The sequence below is a fragment of the Macrotis lagotis genome, chromosome 1 (genome assembly GCF_037893015.1).
Source record: "Macrotis lagotis isolate mMagLag1 chromosome 1, bilby.v1.9.chrom.fasta, whole genome shotgun sequence".
Lineage (NCBI taxonomy): Eukaryota > Metazoa > Chordata > Mammalia > Peramelemorphia > Peramelidae > Macrotis > Macrotis lagotis.
In genome coordinates, this window is record NC_133658.1 from 276480956 (window position 1) to 276505391 (window position 24436).

The following is a 24436-nucleotide window of genomic DNA, read 5'->3' on the forward strand; positions in this document are numbered from 1 at the left end:
AGTGAAAAATGAATGGAAATATAATTTTCTAAATTTATTTTCAAAGTAATTTCTTGGTTTTTAGGTCTAATTAGGGACTAGGAATATGAGTCTATGGTAACATATCCAGAAAATATGCAGTTAAGTTGTCAAATAACTGATAAATATCAGCTAGTTGGATGAATTATTTTCACCAAGCCCAAAAATAATTGACCTATGATCGCTTGTCAGAAATAAAGAAAGAATGTGAACCAAGTCAAGACAAGAAATGCCTCACTTGTATCTTTATACCTGCAACACTTAGCATAGTGTCTGCTGGCACTTAAGAGATACTTGTTGATTTATTGATTGGCTGATTATACAGAAAAAAAGAAAAAAAGTTACAAAATTCCAACTAAAGGCAAAAAGTGATAAAACTTTTTAATGACCTTAAAGTGGCTATCCCTAATCAATTTTCTAAATTTACGCTAACCTTCAGCAAATACTGCCAAATTTGCACTCCATGTTCCAATTTTAATTCTTAAGATTTTAAAATACCTTTTGGGACCTATCAATTTCAGATATACTCTCTTTAGAGATCCTATTATCTTCTACAGGAAATGCAGGGGGTTGTTCAGATCCATGATCTTCTTCCTCTTCCAAGTCATCAGAGTCGTCTTCTTCTGAGTCAATCTCCAAGCTCTCTCCATTTACATGAAGGCTACTATCACCTACATCCTTCTCGCTCTGAAATGTGAGCAAGCAAATGGTATCAAGGTAGGTTCATAGCAATTTCCTTGACAAAATGAAAATTTGAAATCTCATAAAAATGAGGCTTTCAAGTGAATGGAAATATAGCACTGAATCAAAAACTAAAATGTATTTGATATATAGCCAGACATGGAGGAAATAATTACCTATTTAGACACAGTCTTCTGTGCCCTAAATTTTCTAACAGAACAGTATGAAACATGAAGTTCAGCAAGCTACTGCCATCACAGAAATTCTCACACGACGCCCTCCATCATGATAGGACTGGAAATATAGTACCCTTTGTTTTTCCAAAAAGCACACGAGGCAAGTACCTCACACGTCACTCTCACCTTGGTGCCCACAGTGGAATGAGCTATGCTCTTAAACATCTCAATCACCGTCCTCTGCTTTAAAACTTTGGTCTTTTTCTTAGGAACCAGGCTGTAGGTTCCCATTCTCCGTTTTTTCTTCCGAGATACTGCAGCTGCTAAAACAAAAGGCAAGCAAGCTAAAAAAAAAAAAGCCAAAAGGGAAAGAACAGAAAGAGAGAAGAAGGAAATACTATTCAAACATTTTTTAAAAGTAGGTGACAGTTAACAGAATGATCACCAAAATCAGTGAAATACTATTTAAGCATGTTTAATACTTTTAACAGAACTACTGCAGTTATACCCTTTTTACTTGTTTAGTTTATAAATTACAACTAGATTTACAAAAGATCTTTACTTTATACCTACCTTAAAAATGGGGGAAGGTCCAAGAAAAACAGTAACCTTCCCAGCCTGGTTCTGAACACATTACACACTACAATCCACAAACAGCTTTTTCAAAATGACTAGATAAAAACATTCCTGTCACTTTGGTTTCCCCCTTCACCCTTTTCTTCATTTGTTTAAGCTTCCTTCTCGAATACTTCCTACTATTTGAAGAGGTAGAGAAAAGGAGAATGTGGATATGGGGGCGGGGGGGGGGGAGGAAAATCAGCTAGTTTACTGATAAATGATACACATAATGAGATGGGGCCTAAAGAAGGACAAACCAAAAATTGCCCAGTGTTTAGAAGCAAAATGTCAGTATGAAGATAATTATATTACAAGCTACTTTGTAGCTACGAATAAAGAAACAAAGAAATCCTATAAAGGATCCAACAATACCCTTGAAACAAAATTAAAATATGCCTCAATGCTTGGTGGCATTAATGTCAAAGTGGGCATAAAGACATTAATGTCATAGAGTGCATGGAGAAGGAAATGATTTTTTTTTAAATGTTTGAAAATATAGTTCAAGATTAGAAATCAAAATCTGAGACTTATAGACTACCCAGAAACTTCCAGCCTATAGAACAAGTTTTATTTCCTTTAAGAGGAAAGAAGGTACTAGACAAGGCAAGAATAAAACACCAAAGACAAAGACACAAAGAATAATAACTGTATCTAAAAGATATGAATGTATTAGAGGAAGTGCATGAACATAAATTAGGTATAGGAAATGTAAAAATCAGCATAATATTAGAAAAATTAAAGATCTGAGGAAAACAAGGCTATTACAAGAGCTAAATGATTATTCAATATAGTTGCTGACTCTGAAATATGGGAACAGATAAAGGTAAATGATAAGGATAAAAGCAAATGACAAAGCTAAAGAAGTTTGACTAGTGTAAAGCACTCACATAACCAAGAGTCTCAAAACTGAATCGGTCAACTTCGATCTCCCAGACAAGCAAAATGACTTACTTTACTATCTCTATGGCCTTGGGGAAGTCACTTAGCCTCTCTGGGTATCAGTCTCCTCGCTTGTAAAATGAGGGAAATGAACTAGAGAGTATCTAAGGTACCTTCTTCCAGCTTGAGATCAATAATCCTATACTCTTAAAGCAGTCAATAGAAGCAAAAGTTTAATGCACAAACTTATTGGTTCAGGGCCCCATATAGCTCTAAGACTAAGTTACAGAAGAACTGTGCATCTGTATCTACAACAATAAGTACAAATATCATGGATGAGAAAAGCAGAAAATTTCATGACAAAAATTGCCTTCCAAACATGCTAAAAGCAATGAAGGAGAAAATGAATCTGCATCAGCAAAAAAATACAAAAAAAAAAAAAAAATGCAGATCATCTCATTAAAAATTATAGGTGAAATATGATAATAAATAGTAAAGGGTACATGTTTGCTAGTGATTCTCTAGTGATCTATTCTCATCATCAATAATAACTGATGGAACTAACACATAAGTACATAGATATCTGGGATCAATGTCACATGAAGAGGAAATGCCAATTTTAAAAAAAATTAGAAATTATTTTAAAACATTGAGATCAATTTTCAAAATATCACAGAGACAAAGAATCAAAATTTTTAAAAACCACTGCCTGGGGCAGTTAGGTGGAGAATTGGATTGAGCACCAGCCCTGGAGTCAAGCAGACCTGAGTTCAAATTCAGTCTCAGACACTTCGTAATTGCTTAGTTGTATGACTTTGGACAAGTCACTTAATCTCATTACCTTAAATAATTTTTTTAAAAAGCATTGCAAGGGGTAGCTAGGTGGCTCAGTGGATAGAGCACTGTCCCTTGAGTCAGGAGTGTCTGAGTTAAAATCCAGCCTCAAACACTTAATAATTACCTATCTATGTGACCTTGGGCAAGTCACTTAACCTCACTGCCTTGCCAAAAAAAAAAAAAGGACTGCAAAAAGAGACTGAGAGGACATTAAAAACTATATATATATATATATATATATATATATATATATATATATATATATATATATATATAATAATCCACTTCCCTATATCTATAGATTTATAGTTTAAAAAAAAAACCCATGAATCTCAGGTAACCTTGATACAAAATATGAGACAGTCAGATTTTTATAGATGATTTTCAATACCCAAGAATATTTTCATAAATAAGTGACTAACTAAAAGTACTGAGAATACAAAATCTGAATACATTTATTGTTAGTTTGCATTAAAAAAAAAATTAACCAGTACTGCAAACTGCAGACTTAAAAGTTCTCCAAAAAGGTATAAATTGTTCAGGTATTAATATTATAGAATGTTACTGAATATTTAATACAATCACAGAATGATCCTATAATTAGCAATATGAAGTGTGTCATAAAATAGAGAGAAATATGTTTACTAGTATCATAAAAAAATATTCTGTATAGATTGCAAATGGAAGGGATTCTCATCATGAAGGTGACATTTAGCTGATTACATCAAGGTTCAGAACAGTATATGCCCTCAAAATTAAAACCCTAATTTTACTCTAAAGAGTTCACTTAAACCACAAGGGAAAGGAAGTATAGAATGAAGGAAGAATGTTTATTTTCTAGAATTTTGCATGTAGTTGGATGAACAGTCCACTGAATTAACCCATCAGTACATGTATTTTTAGAAAATATTTACAAATGGATGACTTAGACCCAGAATCAAATAGAAGACTGGATTGAGAAAAATACAGATTCATTTTCATTAATTCCCAAATGATGCCTCCCTCTGTCCCTCTGTCACACCACCACTATGCTTTCATTGACTAGGTCACAAACCATGGAACACTATCTCTGAAGAAAAAAAAACCTGCCAGTGACCCAAAGCACAATAGAAGGATCCATTATGAACATAAGTAGATTGCAGCATATTATTAACAATGAAATGCTTCAAAAATGTTATAAAATGTCATCAAAGAGATAAATAATAGAAAAAGTGAATCAATTACAAAGAGTCAGGGATGAAAAAGGGACAAACAGAATGTTATACTAGTGTAAAGAAACATGGGGGGGGAAGAAAGTTTTCAGTCAATTGAGAAGATCCTCTATGAATTATTTATGAAAGGACATAGCAAAGAATAACATGAGCTAAGTATAAATAGGTTAAGATCTTCATTCACAAATATAAAATCAAATATCAACTGAAGCTTATAAATATTAGAAAACTGTACAAATTATTCCAGAGAACTCAGAAGCATACTATGTATAACTTTGTATTGTTCTATACGGTAACATTCTAAAAATTACATAGAAACTGATGAATATTTAATTTTTGATTGATATACCATAATAGTTAATATCAATGTTTTTATAAATAGATATAAAGGGTAATAAATTTATCATAAATTTTATTCAATCATCTCATGAGCACACAAAGATGTATGTTCCCTCCTTTCTTCTTGTCTTGGTTAACCTAGTAAAAAATGTGATAAAAAGTAGTAAGTTCATAACATTTTTTAACACCTTGACATATAAATGGCTCTAAGGAAAGAAACTGCTAATATTAGTGTAATGTTATATGTTTGATATGATTAAATTGGCAGATATAAGATCAAGAAAATTAATTTCAAAGACCTCAATCTGTAGTTTAGGCAATAATTTAATAATATTTTGAGTCACAGGAATGTTAGGGACCATCAACCCACTCAATTTATAGACGAGGCAACTAAGAATAAGAGTTTAATTGACTTTAATTAGCTAAGAGTTAATTTATCAAAGTTCACCAACAATAAATAACAAAACTTGAACCAAGGTTCTTAGTCTCCAAATCCAATGCCTTTCAACTTTACCACTCTGAACAATTATATCAACCAGGACTTCAATAAGAGCTGGGTGCTTTCACTGTCTTGTCTTATAGATAACACTGACAAATTCCTTGTTCTAACAATAAGTTCTGTTGCTTAACAAAAATCTTACAGACTTTACCAAAAATGAATTCCTAATTAAAATAGCTGAAGACAACTTATGTCACTAAATACTATTTTTAATATAAACAAAAAGCAAGCAATAAAAGAAAGTTAAGTTAAAAGGACAGTCTTATCATAATTTTTATAAACCTCAATTAAAATTAAACCTCACTGACAAATGTTTATTTTTTCCTAACTCACCATAATACTTTCCTAGCATTCAGAAATCTCCAAGTCGATCCTCAAACACACACAAACACATACATACAAACACAAAGATATATATAAATTTGAGGATTTGCAAGGAAGTGGGGGTCGGGGGTTTCAGGGTGAGGTGACTGATAGAAAATGTCTAAACAGAAAGAATAGATTAGCTAGAAAATTTAGATAATTGTACTAGGAAATTAATGTGTCATTATGGAGGAAAGATACCTATTATGGTAAGAGAGCAAATTTTTCTCAAAGAAATGTAAAATCAACCATAGAAATGGGATGACTTTAAGCAAAGAAAAGCAATCTAGTTTCAATGAAACAAGCCAAGATCAGTAGTGACCTTTAAACACACTTTTTCATTGTCATCATCATCATCAGCATCATCATCAGCATCATCAATACTTACTGATTGACTATTACGTACAGTATATTTATTTCATAAATCATATACTTATTTGTTCCTATAACAATCAACAAGTATTTAAGTGTGTACTATGTGCCAGGCACTTCTATGAATAATAAAATAGTCAAAATCAACGTAAATATATATCTCTAAAAACAAGTCAGTAGGAAAGTGCCTAATTGGTTATTGCTGGTATACAATCAATCAATTAACCACCAAACATTTTTAAGGTATTTTGCTAGGAGTCAGGCATTGTTATGGACACTGTTATAAAATACACTGAAACAATCCATATCCATAAGAATTATATTCTAATGAGGAAACAAGTACATATATATTATTTCAGAAAATGAAGAGAATAAATATAAATAAATTTAAGTTAAATTAAGGTACTGTGGAAGGTTGCTGGGAGAAGAACATTACCAAATCAGTAGAAATAGGAAAGATTTCATGTTAAAGTACTTTGAGCAAAGTCTAGAAGGAAGAGAGAATTCCTCTAAAGCAACAGAGGGAAGAGATATTTTATTTCAGGAATAAGGAGTCAGAGAAAAGGGGTGGAGCAGTGTAGCTTATATAAAGACTCAGAGGCAGGAGATGAAGAGTAGCTTGGCAGGACTGTGAAGTACTGGAGGGGAAAATAACATATGATGAGGCTGGAAAATAGGCTAGCATTAAGATACAAAGGATTTAAAAAAACTAAACAGAGGAATTTCAATTTGGTGCTAGAGGAAAAGGGGGAGATTGAAGATTTTTTGAATGGGGGAGGGGGAATGGTAGGTAATGAGTGGCAGGGTCAGCTCTTGCTGAAGGAAAATCATTTTGGCAACTATGTGAAGAACAGAATGTATTGGGGAGACAACTGAGATAGAGAGAATTATTTAATAGCTGTTGAAGTAACCTAGGCAAGAAAAATTACTAAAGTAGTACTCTTTAAAAGTAGAGAGAAGTGGGTCAGATGTGAACTGCTGCACAAAGAAAGAAAAAAATGACAAAAACTAGCAACTGATTGGGTATGTGGAGTTAATGAAAATGAAGGACCAAGAATAAAGCTGAGGTGATAAACTTGAAAGATAGGGAAACAATGATACCTTAAACAAAAATTTAAAATTTGAAGAATGGTTAGAGAGGAGGATGAGCTCTATTTTGAACATGTTGAATCTGAGATATCAAGGACAACTTACAATTTGAAATGTCCAAGAGGTACTTGGTGAAATAAAAATGAAGCTCAGGATCAGGAAGAGAATGGAATTGGCCATCCAAATCTGTGAATCATTTGTACCTCAATGTCAGGTACAATGTAAGCACAAAACAAATGATAGCAATTATTTTCTGTATTGAGATAATTAAATCTATGGGAGCTAATGAGTTTATTTAAAAAACCTAGAGAAAGAAAGACAACCAGGTAGAGTTCTGAGCAATGCTCATTGTTAAGGGATATAACAAGGATGACAGAAAGAAAAAAGTCACAAAAAAAAGCTGGGAGGGAAAATCATGAAATCCCAAAAGAGAGCATCCAAAATCAATGTCATGTAACAGAGAAAACAAGTAGGCTCAGAACAGATAAAAAAACCATAAGAATTGGCAACTAAGAGATTGTTAGTAATTTTGGATACAAAAGTTTCAGAAGAGTAATAAAATCAGAAGGTACTAGCTGCTAGAATACCGTTTATTTTGGAATATCTATTCCAGAATAGATAGTTGAGGATTAAAAGAAGAGGAAGTGAAAGCAACAAGTGCAAACATTTTTTTTCCTGGATACTAGTTGCAAAAGGGAGAAGAGACATAAGGACTATTTGAGGGGATAGTAGATTCTAGTAGTGTTTAAAGAAAAGGTGTTAAAGCTCCTCTTTCTAGTCTATAAGTTAGCTATTAAATCCATTCACTGTTATTCCCCAGAAAGCTCTCTCTTTTTGTTAAAAGAGATTATTTGAAAATAGCATATATATGTATGTATATATATATATATATATATATACACACACACACATACACATGTGTGTGTGTGTGTGTGTGTGTGTGTAGCCGTGAACCTACAATTGTGAATAATTTTTCCCATTAATAAAGAAGCAATGTTTTCATTTACTCTTAAAAAAAAAAAAAAGAAAGAAACTGCTAGGTAGTTATTGCCTGAAGTTTAACAGTCAGTGGGCAGATACCTAATAGACTGAAATTTCTACCAAAGCCCATATAACACAAATTATTTTCTCAGTTTCTATTTTCTTTTAAAACACCAGAACATTATTATTGTGAAAAGAAATTAGACATGGCTTTTCAGCATAAAATAATAGCATGGGATAATTTTATCAACATAAATTCACCATATGCTTAGGACTTTGTACAGCAATGTGCATCATTCTTCAAAAAGCATTGAGTGGTGGGACAGCTAGGTAGAGCAGTAGATAGAGCACTGACCCTGGTGTAAGGAAATCTGAGTTCAAATCTGGCCTTAAACACTTAATAATTACCTAGTTGTGTGACCTTGGGGAAGTCACTTTAACCCCATTGCCTTGCAAAAAATAAAAATTTTTTAAAAAGCAATGAGTTGACACTGGGACATTACACATATGTTCATTTAATGAACTGATATTAATTTAGTAACAAAGTTCCTTAAAGTTAAGATAAATTATATAAAATACACTTACATATTGATATCTGTTAGATAAGAACCACCAGTTCAGCTAACATAGGGCTAAAATTAATAATCAAAATATCTCCTACCAGAAAATGCCAACCTGGAGCAACTGGCTATAAAAAAAAGCTGATTTTTCTATCATTTCTATTAAGCTTGAAGTTTAATAATCTGACATGAATAGATTATGTTTTAGAATAAAGATTTGGAATCCAGTTGTAGATTCACTGGAGTGGATGGGTTCTGAACATGGCCTTTCAGAATCCTGATCATGTCCTTGGATATATATTCAAACCTCTATGAAGGACAGGTATAGTAAATTATATATTTCTATATTTTCCCTAATTCTTTGCACAAAGTTTTTCAAGGTAGATGTAGAATAATATTGAATTGAAAAAACTTAAAGGAATTTTTAAAAGATAGACAACTGTTTCTTATTAATGTTATTAAGTAAGAATGGGAAGAAAAAGAAAATGAAAGCAAGATTCACTTGACTTTCACCTCCACTTCTGCCTGTAAACTAGTATGACACCTGCTATATACAGTAAAAGACATTAAGAATAGGATTTTTTTAATCCATTTGTTCACCCATTTAACCCTGAGATAATTTAAATATTAGATTTGATACTAATGCACTCATAAAGAGGACAAAAAAAAAACACTTGTGTTCTAGCAGTAAGTGAAAAAAAAATCCTGATCTGTGTATGGTCTCTAGTGTGATCAGTCTTGTAACCAAAGGCAGGCACTTAGATTATAAACAAGATAATGGGGCTATGGAGGAATAAATACAAGATTCTAGCTTCATTAGCATCATCTCTCTAAGTGAACAGATTTGTAGATTTTGGAAATTAAAAACAGTAGATCATGGAATCCAATCCCTTAATTTACAAATAAAACTAGAAAAGGAAAGAGTTGAAACAGGAATTTGAGGTTTCTTGAATTTATTAATTTTAGAATTTTAGCAACTTAGAAATATTATTGTTATAATGATCACAAGAAGTTCTATTTTGCAGATAAGAAAAATACAATGCAGAAAGGAAACAAAAAAAAAATGAATGCTTTGAGAAAAGTCATTGGAGGGGAGGCTAGGTGGCGCAGTGAATAGAGCACCAGCCCTAGTGTCAGGAGTACCTGAGTTCAAATGTGGCCTCAGACACTTAATAATTACCTAGCTATGTGGCCTTGGGCAAGCCACTTAACCCTATTGCCTTGCAAAAACCTAAAAAAAAAAACAAAAAAAAAAAAAAAAAGAAAGAAAAGTCATTGGAAATGTTAAATTAGGTTTAACTACTCTTTTAATAAAACTAAGTAGAACTAAATTAGCTCTGAAAATGGATACTACAAGGTGCTGTTTAATTGGATTACAAGCTCCTTAAAGGTAAGGATGAAAGCATGTGTCTCCTATGCAGCCCCAAAATAGCTGTATCCTTTGTGGTCAAAATGTGGTAGTTAAAAAAAAGTAAATATAAATGAAAAAACGAATAAATAGATAAATATGTATAAGCGTGTATTGTGTATGTATGTGTGTATATGTGTATATAAATGTATATGTATGTACTCGTATAAATTAAAATAATGAGATCTTCATTAATTTGGAATCTTTCAATACTGGAGCTGGTTTACTTTTGATAAATTTGCTTTTTTTTACATATATCACGAAGCAACAGTGTAAAGGAGTTTCCAGAAGCAAAGCTTAAAATCCTTAAAAGAAATATTTTTCATGCACCCTTACATCTTTCAAAAAGTAACTATATTAATATAAACACTCACAGGTTCACAAAAAATCAATAATTTATTCATTGAAACAAAAAATCCTCTAATAATCTCTTTAGTCATAATCAGAATAAACTTGGTGAGCTTAATTTTGAGTTTTTGTATGGACTTCCAAGTCATAGGATAAGAGCACAGCTGGAAAGGACTTTGGCAATCCCATGACTTCATTTTAAAGAGAAGGCTATTGAGACCCAGGAAGGTGAAGGTTGGGCTCAAATTCACAAAGCATGGCAAAAATGTATTTCAAGCGTGAATCAACTAATTCCCTCCTCCAGAGTTCTTTCTTCCCTATCTTCTAAAATGCACTTCTTTGAAAATGTTCTACAAATCTAAGTTTTCAATCCAAAATTATACTATTTTGTCATATTTTAAGAATGAAAACTTTTGGGGCGGCTAGGTGGCACAGTGGATAGAGCACCAGCCCTGGAATCAGAAGTACCTGAGTTCAAATGTGGCCTCAGACACTTAACAATTACCTAGCTATGTGGCCTTGGGCAAGCCACTTAACCCCATTTACCTTGCAAAAACCTAAAAAAAATGAAAACTTTCACCTAAGATTAAAAAAAAAAAGAAGTATTAAAAGACAGGAAATCTTAGTTAATTTACTAAGACAAGAATGTATTGAAAGAAAAAAATTGTTTTCACCAAGTTCCTATAAAGCATAAAAAAAACTTATCAAAGATCTCAGGGGTAAATATGAAAAGATTTAGCAATTCTAAGGGAAATAAAATTCAAGCATTCTTTGGGGTTCTTATGTTCTACAGAAAAGATACTTTACACATTAATCAACAGATTTCAAGGATTGTTGTTAGGTATTCCCTCTTACCTGTCTGTGACTTTGTGGTGGCCATGTAGCATTGGTTCTGAGGTAGCGACTGATGAAGGGATGAGAGAGGGGGCAAAAGTTGCTGTTTTCCAAACTCTGAAACATTTTTGTTGCTTTCCTCCTTTGATTCTTTATGATCTCTAGAATCCCGAACTTCTCTGGGGTCCTTACTGGTGGCATGCTTCAAAACAAAGAGAATTAATGACTAAGTGCAAAGAAGTTGTCACTAAAATAACATTTTCAATCAAAAAAAAAAATTTAGTTTTTCCTGATAATCCCCTTAATTGAAAATGTTTGTATTTGAAGAGGACAAGATCAACTAATTTACCTAAGAATCTTTTTATGTGTTATATGTGCTATAAAACATATGAATAATGACCAAAGTATTCTTGGTCTAAGTTAAAGCCTTAAGATGATTATTTTTTTAAAAGACAGAGGTAATAAGAAATAATTGCTCTTAAGAACTTTTTAAAAAAGCAAATTAGTAATCTTTTTTAAAAATTCATGACAATGGGGGCAGCTAGGTGGCACAGTGAATAGAGCACCAGACCTGGAGTCAGGAGTACCCAAGTTCAAATGTGGCCTCAGACACTTAATAATCACCTAGCTGTGTGGCCTTGGGCAAGCCACTTAACCCCATTGCCTTGCCAAAAAAAAAAAAAAAAAAAAAAAAAAATTCATGACAATGACCTGAATCATGGTGTGCTAGTTTTTTGTTTTATTTCATCTTAAATAATCAAAAAAACTATCTCATGTGAGGTGACTTCAACTATCATCTATATGAAAATCATTCCAAAATTTACACTTCTTGGACTTTCTCCAGTTCCTTTTCTCTAGCATTTGGCTAGTCTCAATTTTTTACTACTTATTCTATTTGGTTCTCATCACTAGACCTCAATGCATCTCAGAGTCTATCTATTTCCCCAAACATCTTCTGGTATATACTAACATAACTTTCTATAACATACTTACAACTATAGCTCTTTATGGCCTTTCCTATTTCTGTGTCTCTATGACCTTGAGAGTTAAACACGACACTAGCCAACATGTAAATGCCGTATTTCTCTGTTCAATAAATTAAACAGGTTCCCTACTGCCAATCCTACATAAAATCTAAATTCCTCTAACAAATCTTGAAGGTACTCCATTAACTCCTCCTCTATATCAACTTCATATAACTCCCTAATGAAGACTAAAACAAACCATCAGGATGTCCTTAAATATCCTATTTACTTGTGTTTTCATAAACTGGTCATAAACTCCACCTAGAATATCTGTAATTAATTTCTCTACAAATTTCTGCCTCTTTCTCTCTTTAGAAATTACCTCAAAATATTTTTCTTTAAACAACTTCATTTATTAAATTTGTTTACACTAAAATTTGAATTCCTCTACCAGTAATTGTTATTTCAGTATTTTTCACTTCCAGATGATAGAACTTGAATTTTACTTTAAGTATATAAGCATGGAGACTAAATTCATTTCTTTCATGCTCCCAGGAACAGTGCTCTTTGGACAGTGAGCTCTGACAGGCTGGATTAATACTTAAAATGTAGACTGAATGTATGTGTGTGTGTGTGTGTGTGTGTGTGTGTGTGTGTGTGTCTGTGTGTATGTGAGACAGACATATATAGACATATAAATTCCAGAAAATAAACATGAAAGCAAATAGATGAAGAAGAGATATGTAAGCAAACTTTTTCTAAACTGTACTATTTTAAATAGAAAAATACTTCAAATGACCAACAAATAAAAATCAGAACTGCTGGATTTAGTTAGGGTTTTTTTGGTTAGGTTTTAAGAAAAAGATAATAAGGGCGGCTAGGTGATAAAGTAGATAGAGCACCAGCCCTGGAGTCAGCAGTACCTGAGTTCAAATCTGGCCTCAGACACTTAATAATTACCTAGCTGTGTGGCCTTGGACAAGCCACTTAACCCCATCTGCCTTGCAAAAACCTAAAAAGAATATCCAACAGTGAGAAGACAAAAATACAACACTTTTTATATTCACCCTCAAAAACAAATGAATGAATTGTCATTTGATCCCATACCCCTTACAACAGTGCAACACAATGTGGCCAAAAAAAGTGCTAACAATCACCATTATATCTGCCTAGGAATTAGCTTTAACCTTCTCAGACTCACATTATTTCAATGACTACTACAGAAGAAAGATAAAATGCTTTTCATTCCATTCACGCCACAGACTTTTGCCTTTTACTTACAGGTATTTTGTTAACTAAATAATACTAGAAGACACTATTTTATCAAAGAACTCAAATGAACAGAAAAATCCAAAACACACGCAGTACTGCTAATGTGGGCCACACAAATGAACAATGCTTCTTCAAGATGACTTTCTAGGACATTTTTTTAAAAACCATAAAGATCATCAAATAACATAGTTTCCTTATCTCCTCCAAAAAAAGTTCTGAGCTGCTCTTGGAGGAAAGGGGTTTGGGGATTGAAATGTCTATCTATTTGCACTGTCTTTAATTTATGTTTGTTATGTAGATATCAGAATGGGTATGAAAGGAATATGAACCTCTATATATAGAAAGATCTATCATGGTGACTCAGTCTGGATGGAGAACTTTAAACCTTTTTCCAATTCTTGCTAAGCAGCAGACTATATCAGAAATGAGTAAACATGGAAAAGTGGAAGAGTCTTCAAAAAAGGATTTATCTGCTTTACCTTAATCCTACATCTACCAATCAGAATAATCTTCCCAACTTAAATGTTAATAAAATCCAAAAGAAAAACTATATAAACAGCAGTCTAGCAATCTTTTACAGAAATCTGAAGATATAGAAAGGAAAGTTTTAGATAATTATTATCAGCAAGGCTATTATAAATAAGAATTATAGCATGATGTCCTGGACAGAAGAGTCTTAGCCCTTGAGTCAGAAATAGTTTCAAAGCTAGCTGTGCTGGACACTTGATAACTCAGAGGCCCTTGCAACATTCTAAGATAGTAAGTTATAGGTAAATTACAAAACTGCATTGATGAAGCCAGCTTTCATTCTGGGAGTGTCCAATACTGATAAAACTAAAAGTCTAGATCCTAACCAAAAACACTGCAATTAGCAGGCTTATAACAAATGGACAAAATCATCAATACCAGAGCAATATTTTAAAAATCTTGGATTAGTTTTATAGTACTTCTGTATACAAAAAATGACTAAAAAACAGCTGGAAAGTAAATATTGTAATAAAAATGATGAATAAAGGAAAGGTGTAGTATTTGAATTAAAAGGTACGAGAATAACTATAACATTTCCCTCTGGTACAATACTTTTGTCTAGTTGACAAAGCACTTTCACAGCCATAATCACATATGATATGCAAAAACAAGCCTGTGAGATAAGCAAGTTATTATTATTATTATCCTTATTTTACAAGTTAGGAAGTCAAGGCTCAGAAAAATCAAATGATTTGTTCAGAATCACAAGGTTAATATATGATGAAATAATATTTCTAACTTAGATTAATTCAATGATCTTTCCAATAAAGCATACTGTGTCAAAGTCATTGGTATTTACCTAACCACTATCTAGTTTCCTATATACATTCACTATCAATCTTAATTTAGCCCCTGATCCATTCACCTCCATTCCTGGCTAAAGGCTCACAAGCTTATCCATTTGTAACATCATAAGTTTTTGTTTATCAATATACAGGTCAGAATGGGTATGAAAGGAATGTGTACCTCTACATACTAGAAGGGGGAAAGAACCTCTGATGCTTGTCTGACAAAATGTTTAACTGCCCTAAAACAACCAGGGCAAGGAAAGATTTGTTAATTGGTCATATTAATCCACATTATAAAGTCATCTCAATCATCCTAAGGGACCCTAACAGTGTAAACCAATATGTAACTCTAAGGAAGTTTCTTTGATGCTTCAAGATATTTCTTGAAAAAATATTTTTCTTTTGTGTTTTCAAGTCCCAAAATTAAAGTTGATTTTTTGATGGTTACATGGTTCACATTGAGGACAGGCTTTTATTAATTTCAAGCAAGTACAGGAAAAATTTCATTTCTAGAGCATCTTGCACTTCAAGCACCTAAAATTTAAATAGATCTTATTTTATAACAAAAAAGATCCATAATAAATATATACTTTTGAACTTTTTTGGAACACTTTTGAGTCATCAAATACTAGACTGAAAATAACAAGTTTAAACTAAACACAAAGACATGGATTTCCTATTATCTGGCTGATAATTTTCATAATTTGTAAGGGAGGGGAGAGGGTAAAGTCCCTTCCATCTCTAACCAAGTTAAACTCTTATGAGTCTAAATGGAATTCTATTTGTCTATTCAAGTTCATCTTTCCTCTTTGCCTTAAAACAAATTAGTAATCTCTAGTCAGTCTTTGTTTTGGATTAACACCAATTGCTTCCTCATTCATTTTTCCAAAAGAATCCTCACTGCATAATTACAGATATCTGTCTTATTTATTTTCTGGGAATTTATACAGTTAATATGAAAAAGAGGTAGGTACCAAGTCAGCACACCAAAGTATGTTTAGTTACCAACTAGATTAGACATAAATTACTTCCCGGGCAAAAAATTCATTGAATTGAAAAATTCAAAACAGTCTTGAACAGAGAGAGAAAAATCACCAATGTAAACATCAATATAAACCATAAAGAAAGGGATTCTCTAAGGATCCCTTCTGTTCTGAATCTACGATCAACATTTATGATTCACTTAAATTTTCTATCTTCTACTCAAGTTGAAGGATAAGAAAAAAATTAAAAGGATTCTAATATATGGTGAATCCTTAAAATGGTAATAGGAAGTTTTTCAAGTTATAATTATTACTATATTGTTTAATGAAAAATAAATATCATTCAAATATTAGGACACTTTTGAGTTATCAAATACAAAACTGAAAATAACAAGAATAAACTAAATACAAATACCTGGATCTCCTATTATCCAGCTTGTGTAAATTGGTTTCCTTATTTGTAAATGAGGGGAGAAGATAAATTCTATTGTTAAAGTCCCTTCCACGTGTAACCAAGGTGAACTCTTATGAGTCTACATGAAATTCAAGTTATTCAATTTCATTTTTCCTCTTTGCCTCAAAAATATTAAATTCTGGATTTCTAGTCAGCCTATGCTTGAAGCTGTATTCCTCAGTGTCTCCCATATAAGATTCATCTGACAAGTAATTAATTACTGATTGCTTTTTCACATGTAGGTTGTAGGAGGCTAAGGGTTATAAAAAGTAGAAAAAAAATATAGTCTTTGTCATAATGACTCATCCTTCAAGACCTGACCCAAAGTACACACATACACACACCGTCTCTTTCTTTTATTGATCAATTCTTTTCAATTGCATCTGACTCTTCATGAACTCACTTAGGCTTTTCTTGGCAAAAGATACTGGTTTACCATTTTCTTCTCCAGTTTATTTTACAGATGAGGAAACTGAGACAAAAAGGGTTAAGTGAAGTGGCCAGTGTTACACAATAGACACAGTTAAGTGACTAAGGACAGATTTTAAACTCTGGTCTTTCTGATTCTATGCTCTGCAGCCTATTCACTGAAATGCCTAGCTCCCCTGTTCTCATTACCTACCTCAAAAAGTTGTTATGAAAAAAATTATAAAGTAAATCCTTTGGAATCCTTAAGGCACCATAGAAATGCGAGCTTTTAAGTCTTATTTCACAGGTGTACAAGAAAGCATTCCCCAAATATACACAGACACATACAGACACAGATATACATACATTCCTCTCCAAATGGAGGGGTGAGCTGTCAAGAGATGCATACAGTGAGTAATTAATATTTATTAATTTGAAAAGTTTAGTTCTATTTTTTAAAAGTTGTTAAAATGAAAATCTATATAATCAAAAGATTTTTATGACAGACCAAAATAACAGAAATCAATTCAATTAAAGTACAAGATAATATACATAATCCCTTCAGAGTTAGATATACAAGTAAAACTAAAATTTAGGGAAAAATCAGAATATTCTAATGTTTTGAAAACTATATTTTTAGTATAATTAGTAAGCTGGGAAAATTATCTTTATGATAACTATATTCCATCTTTATGGTTTATTTTTTAAAAAGAATATAGGTTCCTGACAAGTAAATTTTTGGACAAAATAGAGAAATCAGATGTTAGATAAATGGCAAAATATGAAGATTAACAAGACATAATATGAAGATCTAACTATTAATAGCCACACAACTGAAGTTTTCGGAAACCAAATGATTTTTCTCTTATCTGCTATGATGGCACTAGATACCCATTTATGGCTGGTTCAATTCTAATTTGAATCATATTAATGCATCTATAAGACTAGTATTGAGGAGGATCAAAAAAGGATTCTGATAGAAGGTGGTATTTTATGTGGGATAAGACAAAAGTCAGGGAAGCCAAGCCAAGAGGGGGGCAAAGAGATTGAGAAATTGAGAGAGAGAGAGAGAGAGAGAGAGAGAGAGAGAGAGACACAGAGAGAGAGAGAGACAGAGAGACAGAGAGAATGAGAATGAGAATGACAGACAGATAGAAACAGAGACAAAGAGCATGCATTCCATACATGAGGAACAAGCAGTGAAAATGCAAGAGGACAATGTCACTGGATCACAGGGCACATGAGACTAAGGGTAGCGGTGGACCAAGTTATAAAGGATTTTAAAAGACAATTATTTAATTTTATAATCAACCCTGGAAGTAAAAGTACACTTCACTGTCAGTACTAAATGACTATCTGCTAGTGAATGCACACTTCGGTTTCCAAAAAAGCTCGTTTTCATAAAGAAAATTTCTGCAATGCCTAAGTCTTGTCTAAGAAGAATATTTATACCAGGGAAGGAGAACCAAGTACTGGCAGTACCACTAAAAATACTGGAAATGATATGAATCCAAAAATTCCCAAACACCTTTACCTCCACTTTGGCCAATGAGTGGCACAGTGGAGCCTAGAAGGAAGTCAGAGGCTGTAAGAGTCTCAAGTTAGAAGTACCTTCTAGGAATAGGGACAACCAATACACAGGCAAAGAGACAAAATATAAGATCTTCAATCTGAGTATTAACAAGTATGCCGGCGGGGGCAGAGCCAAGGTGGCAGCATGAAGGCAGCATTTCACGACAACTCTGACCCCCCAAACCCCAAAAAAACAAACAGATGAGGGCTCTAGCCAAAATTTAGAGGGGGAGAACCCACAGAAAGACTGAGTGATACATTTTCCCAGTCCAAGATAACTTAGAACCTCCACATGAAAAGTGTGCTTCACCAGGACCTGGAGTGGGAAAAAAAGCCACTGTGCAGCCCAGCCCAGCTCAGCAAAACCCAGTCCAGCCCAGCCCAGAGAGCACCAGCAACAGCTTGAAGAGGAGAGGAGAGAACTCTGCTGCCCCTGGGTGAGTGTGGAGTGAGGAGCACCAACCACAGAACCTCCAGCGAGAATCAGGAGAAAGCATCCTGCACCCCCAAAGAAGGTAAGGGAAATCTGCAGAGATCTCTCTGCTCTTCCTGGGGCAGGACTCTGCTGTTTGCCTACACTCAAGAATCAGGGTGCCCTTTAGGTTTCCTTACTAAGATAGCTGGATCCTGCCTTATAGCCTCAGGGAAGAGGGTAGTGCTGTGGTCATCTACATATGAAAGCACACATGGGCTAGAGAGCTTAAGACCTTGGAAGAATAAAGGTCCCAGTGGAGTGCCCCCCCCCCCAAAAACAAAACCCCAAAGCCTTGGAAGTGCTGTAAATTAGCCTTGGGCTGAGGAAATGAGTAAATAACAGAAAAAGAAGGATCTAACCATAGAGAATTACTTCAGTCCTATGGAAGGTCAAAACACATACTCTGATGACAACAAAATCGAAGCTTCTGCATCCAAAACTTCCAAGACAAATAGAAAATGGAAACAGACTGTGGATGAGCTCAAAAAAGACTTTGAAAAGCAATTCAGGGAGGTGAAGGAAAAATTGGGAGGAGAAATGAGAGCAATGCGGAAAAATCATGAAAACCAAATCAAAAGCTTGGTGAAAGTAATGCAAAAAAAATACTGAAGAAAATAATGCTAAAAACCAGTTTAGGCCTAATGGAAAAAGAAAAACAAAAGGCAAATGAGGAGAAGAATGCCTTAAAAAGCAGAACTGGCCAGCTGGAAAAGGAGATAAAAAAAGCTCTCTGAAGAAATAACTCCTTCAAATGCAAAATGAAACTAAAGGAAGCTGATGACTTTTCAAGAAATCAGGAAGAAATAAAACTCTTCAAAAAAAAGGCAAAAATTAGAAGAAAATGTGAAATATCTCAGTGGAAAAACAACTGACCTTGAAAACAGATCCAGAAGAAATAATTTGAAAATTATTGGACTATCTGAAAACCACAACCAGGAAAAGAGCCTACACTTCATTTTTCAAGAAATAATACAGGGGTGGCTAGGTGGCATAGTGGATAAAGCACTGGCCGTGGAGTCAGGAGTACCTGGGTTCAAATCCAATGTCAGACACTTAATAATTACCTAGCTGTGTGGCCTTGGGCAAGCCACTTAACCCTTTTACCTTACAAAAAAAAAACCTAAAAAAGAAAAAAAAAAAAGAAATAATAACAGCAAAATTGCCCTGAGATCCTAGAAGCTGAGGGTAAAATAGAAATTGAGAGGAAAAACTTCCAGGAATATTATAGCCAAATTCCAAAACTCCCAAATCAAAGAGAAAATTCTAAAAGCTGCCAGAAACAGACATTCAACTACCGAGGGTCCATAGTCAGGATTACACAGGATCTGGCAGCATCGACATTAAGGACTTGAAGGGATTGGAATATGATATTCCAGAAGGCAAAAGATCTTGGTTTACAACCGAGAATCAATTACCCAGCAAAACTGAACATCCTCTTTCAGGGGAAAAGATGGATTTTCAATGCAACAGGGGACTTGCGAACTTTCCTAGAGACGACCAGAGCTGAACAGAAAGTTTGATCTCCAAGTACAGGACTCTGGTGAACCAGAGGGAGCAGAAGAGAGCGACTAACTATGAGGAACTTGATGATGTTGAACTGTTTGTATTCCTGCACGGGAAGAAGACATTGATAATTCATATGAACTTTCTCATTTATAAGAGCTGTTAGAAGGAGCATATATAGATAGGACATAGGAAGGAGCGGAATATAATGGTATGATGTGATAAAGGGATGGAGTCAATGGGCGATGGGGGAAAGTACTAGAAGGAAGGAAAAGGAGATGAAGAAGAAGCTGAGAGATTTCACACACGAGTCAAAAAAAAGCTTTTTCAGTGAAGGGGAGGGAGGAAGGCAAGGGGAAATCAGTGAGCCTTCATTCTCATTGGAAATGGCTCAGGGAGGAAATGGTATACACACTTAATAGGGTGAGGAAATCTGTCTTGCCCTGGAGAAGGATGGGAGGAAGGGAATAGGATGAAGGGAAATAGGGGGAGGGAAGGGGGGGAATAGGTGACAGAAAAGAGGAAAGATCAAGGGAGAGGGTACTCAGATGCAACACTCTTTTGGACAGAGCCAGGATGAAAGGAGAGAAAGAATAGAATAAATGAGAGTGAGGAGGAAAAGAGTGGAGGTATAGCTAGTGATAGCAACTGTGGGGAAAATATAGAAGCAACTTCTTTAATGGACTTATGATAAAGAAAGGAACTGACCCCAGAGACAGAGCCATTGGAATCTGAACACAGACTGAAGTACAATTTTTTTCCCCTCTATTCTTGAGGTTTCCCATCTTCTTGGGGGGGGGGGGGGGTAGGTTTATTCTTGTGTTTACACTTATAACATTCAATTTACATCAATGTATAGCATGGAAACAATGTAGAGACTGTCAGAAAACCTTCTGGGGAGGGAAGGGATGAGGAAGGAAAAATTGTAGAATTCGGAGCCTTGAACAAAATGATGGGTATAATTTACTATTGTATATAATTGGAAAACAAATAAAATGTTTTTTAAAAAACAAGTATGCCATTATAACATTAATGCACAGTTAGAATGATAAGCTAATCTAACCATTCTGGAGAGCAATCTAAAACTATGCCCAAAAGGACTGTTAACTGTGCATACCACTTTGTGCATACCAGCAATAATACTACTAGCTCTAAATTCCAAAGAGATCATAAAAAAGGGAAAAGGACCCACATATTAAAAAATGTTTATAGCTGTTCTTTTTGGATGGTAAAGAATTGGATATTGAGGGAATTCCCATCAATTGAGGAATAGCTGAGCAAACTGTGGTATATGAATATAATGGAATACTACTATGCTATAAGAAATAAGGAACAGGCAGCAGATTTCAGAAAAAGCTTAAAGACTAATTCAAACTGACACTGAGTGAAGAGGGCAGAAGCAGAACACTGTAAATAGTAAATAGCAACATTGTGTAAGGATCAACTAAGGCAGACTTAGTTCTTCTCAGCAATATAATTTTCCAAGACAATTCCAAGACTCATGATGGGAAATGCTATCCATATCGAGGAAAAGAACCAAAGAATCTGAATGCAGATCGAAACATACTATTTTTATCTTTTTTGTTGTTTTGGGGTTTTTTTCTTTCTCATGGTTTTCCCATTTAGTTCTAATTCTTCATTAAAATATAACTAAAGTGGAAATATGTTTAACATGATTTTGCATGTAAAACCTGTATCAGATTATTTGATGTCTTCGGGAGGGGGAGGGATGGAAGGGAAAGAGGGAGAAATTTTTTTCACTCAAAAGCTTATAAAAATGAATATTGAAAATTATGTTTACATATAACTGTAAAAATAATATAAAAAATGAAATATTTATTAAGAAAAAAAAGCAAGCATGCCATGAAATCATATTAAGAAATAAGCCTGTAAAGACAATCTGAAGGCAATGTAAAGAGCTTTTAAGAGGATGAATTTTTATTCTAATACTAGAGGAAATCACTAAGGATTCTTGAGCAGGGGAATGCCAATGTCAGATCTGACATTCTATGATCTGGCAGCTGATGATGGAGAAAGGGAAAGATAACCTGGAATTCAACAAAGTGACTGTTAACACTAGTCTGCAGCCTAGAGTTTTTGATGACCTCCATCAACTAGAGTGGTGATCTTATGAGTGGAGAAACATGAATAAATCAGAGATAATTTAGTAGTAGTAGAATATATTACATTTGGCAACTAATCAGGTATAGGCAATGAGGAAGAAGCAAGAGTAGAGGATGAAGCTTAGGTGGCAAACTTGGTGACTGGAAGGATAATGTCCATTTTTTAAGAAGACCACGACATTAGGGAGGTGATGCCAGGACAAGCACATGAATTGGATTTGAGTGAGCAGGAGGGTTGTGCTAAATTACCAGTCTTACTTTCTCCTCCACAGACATCTGGGTCCATTGGCTAAATATGAATCAAGATGACTGGAGATGGCCCTGGAGTTGAAGCAATCAGGATTAAGTGACATACCCAAGGTCAAACAGCTAGCAAAGGTCAAGTGGCTGATGTCTCATAGTCATCTAAAGGCGAACACGTCCAGAATGGAAACCATTCTTTCCCCTATTTCCTAATAGACCCTCATGCTAAGGGCAGTTAGATAAGATAGTGAATAGAGCACTAACTTTGGAGTGAGGACAACGGGAGTTCAAACCCGGCATCAGACACTTCGTAACGGCTTGGCTGTGTGACCTTGGGCAAGTCACTTAACCTGATTGCTTTAAATAAACAAAATTAATTTTAAAAACAGATATTAGAGATATTATAGTGACATAATGATGAGGTAAAGGATGTAGCCATAAAAGTTTATGGCTTTTATGCATAAAGAGGTCTGTAGAGTAAAGGAGATGAGAAATTAAGAATTTATTAAGTCGAATAGTTTTTAAGTTTTAAGAATGATGGTCATGGATTGAACAAAAATAATGAGTCAGTGTTAAATTTCCCTGATTAAAAGGTTGAGGTAAAAGTTGAGATACGAGAGATTTGTGGGTTAGAAGTGACACCCAAGCTCAATCTGGTTCACTGAGGGAATGAAAATAAGGATGACAGGAAGCATGATATCTTCAGGTGAAAGAAAAGCTTCAGTTAAGAAGGCAGAATTCAGGATAATTCCTAAGTCCATCTCAAGTTTACCTCAAGGTCCTATACTAAGAGAGCTAGGGGCAGCTAAGTGGGACAGAACGTAACAGTGTTATACCTTGAGTCAAGAAGACTCTCAAATTCTGGGGTTCAATCCTGATATCAAGACATATACTATCTGCGTGAAACTGCCAAGTTATTTAAACTCAATCTCCTCATCTGAAAAATGAGCTGAAAAAGGATTTGGTAAACAACTTCAGTATCTTTACTAGAAAACTCTAAATGAGGTCCCAAAGAGTTATACATGATTGAATCAAGGCAAAAAATATTTGAAAGATGAAATTAATTAAGAACGGGTATTTAGGGGCAGCTAGATGGCGCAGTGGATAAAGCACCGGCCCTGGAGTCAGGAGTACCTGGATTCAAATCCAGTCTCAGATACTTAATTATTACCTAGCTGTGTGGCCTTGGGCAAGCCACTTAACCCCATTTGCCTTACCAAAAAAAAAAAAAAAAAAAAAAAAAGGGGTATTTAAAGGATTCTTAAAATGAAAAGTTTTATTGAAAGAAGCAATACTTAGAAAGTCATGCAAAAAGAGGGACAAGATAGGAACCAAGGAAACAAAAGCTAGGAATAAAATTAGAAAGTAAAGGGCAATAAACATTACAATGACGATAGATTTTTCCTTATAGAGCAAAATGAAATAAAAGACTGAAAGGATGACAGAGGAGACATACACATCAAAACAGATATCAAAATAAATACTTTCTTGGAGACATACAATGACAATCTAAGGCAAGCTCTAGAGTTTAAAAAAATCTAATTTAAAGTTTTAGTAAAAACTATGATTTTCATGATTTGCTTTCTATAAACATCGCTCTTAGCTAGATGTTTAATGAGTACAAGAATCATGAAATGATACTTGAGAAGGCTTTAATTCCTACAGGTACAATGAACTATGAATGTTATGGGGGGGGGGGGGGGGTCGGGGGCCTTTCTAGATAAATTAAGAAAAGAAGGAAATTGGCCATGGCATCTTACAAAATATCTTCCAAAGCAGGAAGATAAACTGAGATCTTGTAAAGTATGAAAGTATTATAAACATAACACAGCTGGCATCAATTTAAAGTGATTTATATCTAAATATTTATTTATTTTTATATTTGTGTATATTGAATATATATTGAATA

General features: G+C 34.1%; 1 protein-coding gene across 8 annotated transcripts in view; it reads right to left on the reverse strand.

The window, feature by feature from the left end:
* Positions 1-24436, reverse strand: part of EHMT1 (euchromatic histone lysine methyltransferase 1) — a 281275-nt gene that overhangs the window by 119576 nt on the left and 137263 nt on the right. For 6 of the 8 annotated variants that reach the window (XM_074210548.1, XM_074210547.1, XM_074210544.1 and 3 more), the window contains 3 exons: positions 11235-11415; positions 1062-1219; positions 517-705 (listed from right to left, as the gene is read on the reverse strand). In XM_074210548.1, coding sequence (XP_074066649.1) covers positions 517-705; positions 1062-1219; positions 11235-11415 — 528 coding nt within the window. The remainder of the gene's footprint in view (positions 1-516; positions 706-1061; positions 1220-11234; positions 11416-24436) is intronic. The other 2 variants (XM_074210543.1, XM_074210542.1) reach the window with 2 other exon arrangements.